At 56.6% G+C, this 1,165-nt stretch overlaps 1 protein-coding gene across 1 annotated transcript; it reads left to right on the forward strand.

Annotated features, from left to right (window-relative positions):
- Positions 1 to 23: 23 nt before the first annotated feature.
- On the forward strand, positions 24 to 1,148 carry LOC118453194 (E3 ubiquitin-protein ligase synoviolin-like). Its single transcript, XM_035902770.1, has 2 exons — positions 24 to 141; positions 236 to 1,148. The coding sequence occupies exons 1-2, from the start codon at positions 43 to 45 to the stop codon at positions 455 to 457; spliced, it is 321 nt and encodes a 106-aa protein (XP_035758663.1). The 5' UTR covers positions 24 to 42; the 3' UTR covers positions 458 to 1,148.
- The last annotated feature ends 17 nt before the right edge of the window (positions 1,149 to 1,165 follow it).

The following is a 1,165-nucleotide window of genomic DNA, read 5'->3' on the forward strand; positions in this document are numbered from 1 at the left end:
GGCTCGTTATCTCCTTCCCTCGTTATCTCCTCCGCAGCCCTGATGTTCCTCCTGGGAATCCTGGATTTCCTCTTCGTTAACCACGCGTACCACAGCATCCTCACGCGCGGAGCCTCTGTCCAACTCGTCTTCGGCTTCGAGGTAGGGATGGACAAACCTCCACGTCCATTCCCAGGATGGACAAACGGCTCCTCAGCCACGTCCTCCCGCCCTACCGCGGTCTTCCTCCCTGCAGTACGCCATCCTCATGACCATGGTGCTCACCATCTTCATCAAATACGTCCTGCACTCCATCGACCTGCAGAACGAGAACCCATGGGACAGCAAAGCCGTCTACATGCTGTACACGGAGCTCTTCACGGGTACGTTCTCCTCTTCCTCCCCCTTTTTTTTTCTCCTCATCCCATCCAATTTTGACGTTTGGGGGGGGCTTTCCCATCTCGGCATGGCCCATTAAAGCTTGGTACGTCGTGACGAAGCTTAATTAGCCGTCGGTCAACGAAGGGGGGACGTCTGGGTGGTGCTCGGCAGCACCTCAAGGTCTGATCCATCTTCTGGATGATGGGGCAGAGCGTTCCCTTGGCTGCTTTGCCAGTGACACCGAACCAGGAGGGAGGTGGCCGATGCACCACAAGGTCACGTCACCGTCCCGAGGGACCTTTTCCAGCTGGAGAAATGATCCGAGATGAATTTCATGAGGTTCAACGAAGGGATGGGCCAAGTCCAACAACCCCCAGCACCAGTATATGCTGGGCAATGGTTCAACTGGGGGGTTCTGGTGGACGCTGGGTTGAGCGCAAGCCAACAACGAAGGCCAACGGTGTCCTTGGAGGGTTGGCAACGGGTTGAGGGACGTGACCACAAGTGGTGAGGCCACACCTGGAGACCCAACTCCACTTGTGGGCCCCCCAGTCCAAGAGATACTGGGACATACTGGAGAAAAAGTCCAACGAGGGGCGTCAAGATGATGAAGGGACTGGAGAAGCTGGGAGAGCTGGGACTGGTTGCTCAGAGAGGTGGTGGCGTCTCCATCTTTGGAGATACTCGGAAGCCGTTGGGTTATGGTCTTGGACAAGCAGCTCTTGGTGATCTGATGGTTGGACCAGATGACCTTGGAGGTCCCGTCCCACCTCAACCACCCTGTGATGGCCCAACAAATTGGGAC

The sequence above is a fragment of the Egretta garzetta genome, unplaced genomic scaffold (assembly GCF_000687185.1).
Source record: "Egretta garzetta isolate BGI_Z169 unplaced genomic scaffold, ASM68718v1 C8588990, whole genome shotgun sequence".
NCBI lineage: Eukaryota > Metazoa > Chordata > Aves > Pelecaniformes > Ardeidae > Egretta > Egretta garzetta.

Bases quoted from the DNA above. Each gene is read 5' to 3' on its own strand.
- LOC118453194 (XM_035902770.1), top strand. From the start codon at position 43: ATGTTCCTCCTGGGAATCCTGGATTTCCTCTTCGTTAACCACGCGTAC. The intron at 142-235 runs GTAGGGATGGAC...TCCTCCCTGCAG, and splicing joins AACTCGTCTTCGGCTTCGAG to TACGCCATCCTCATGACCAT.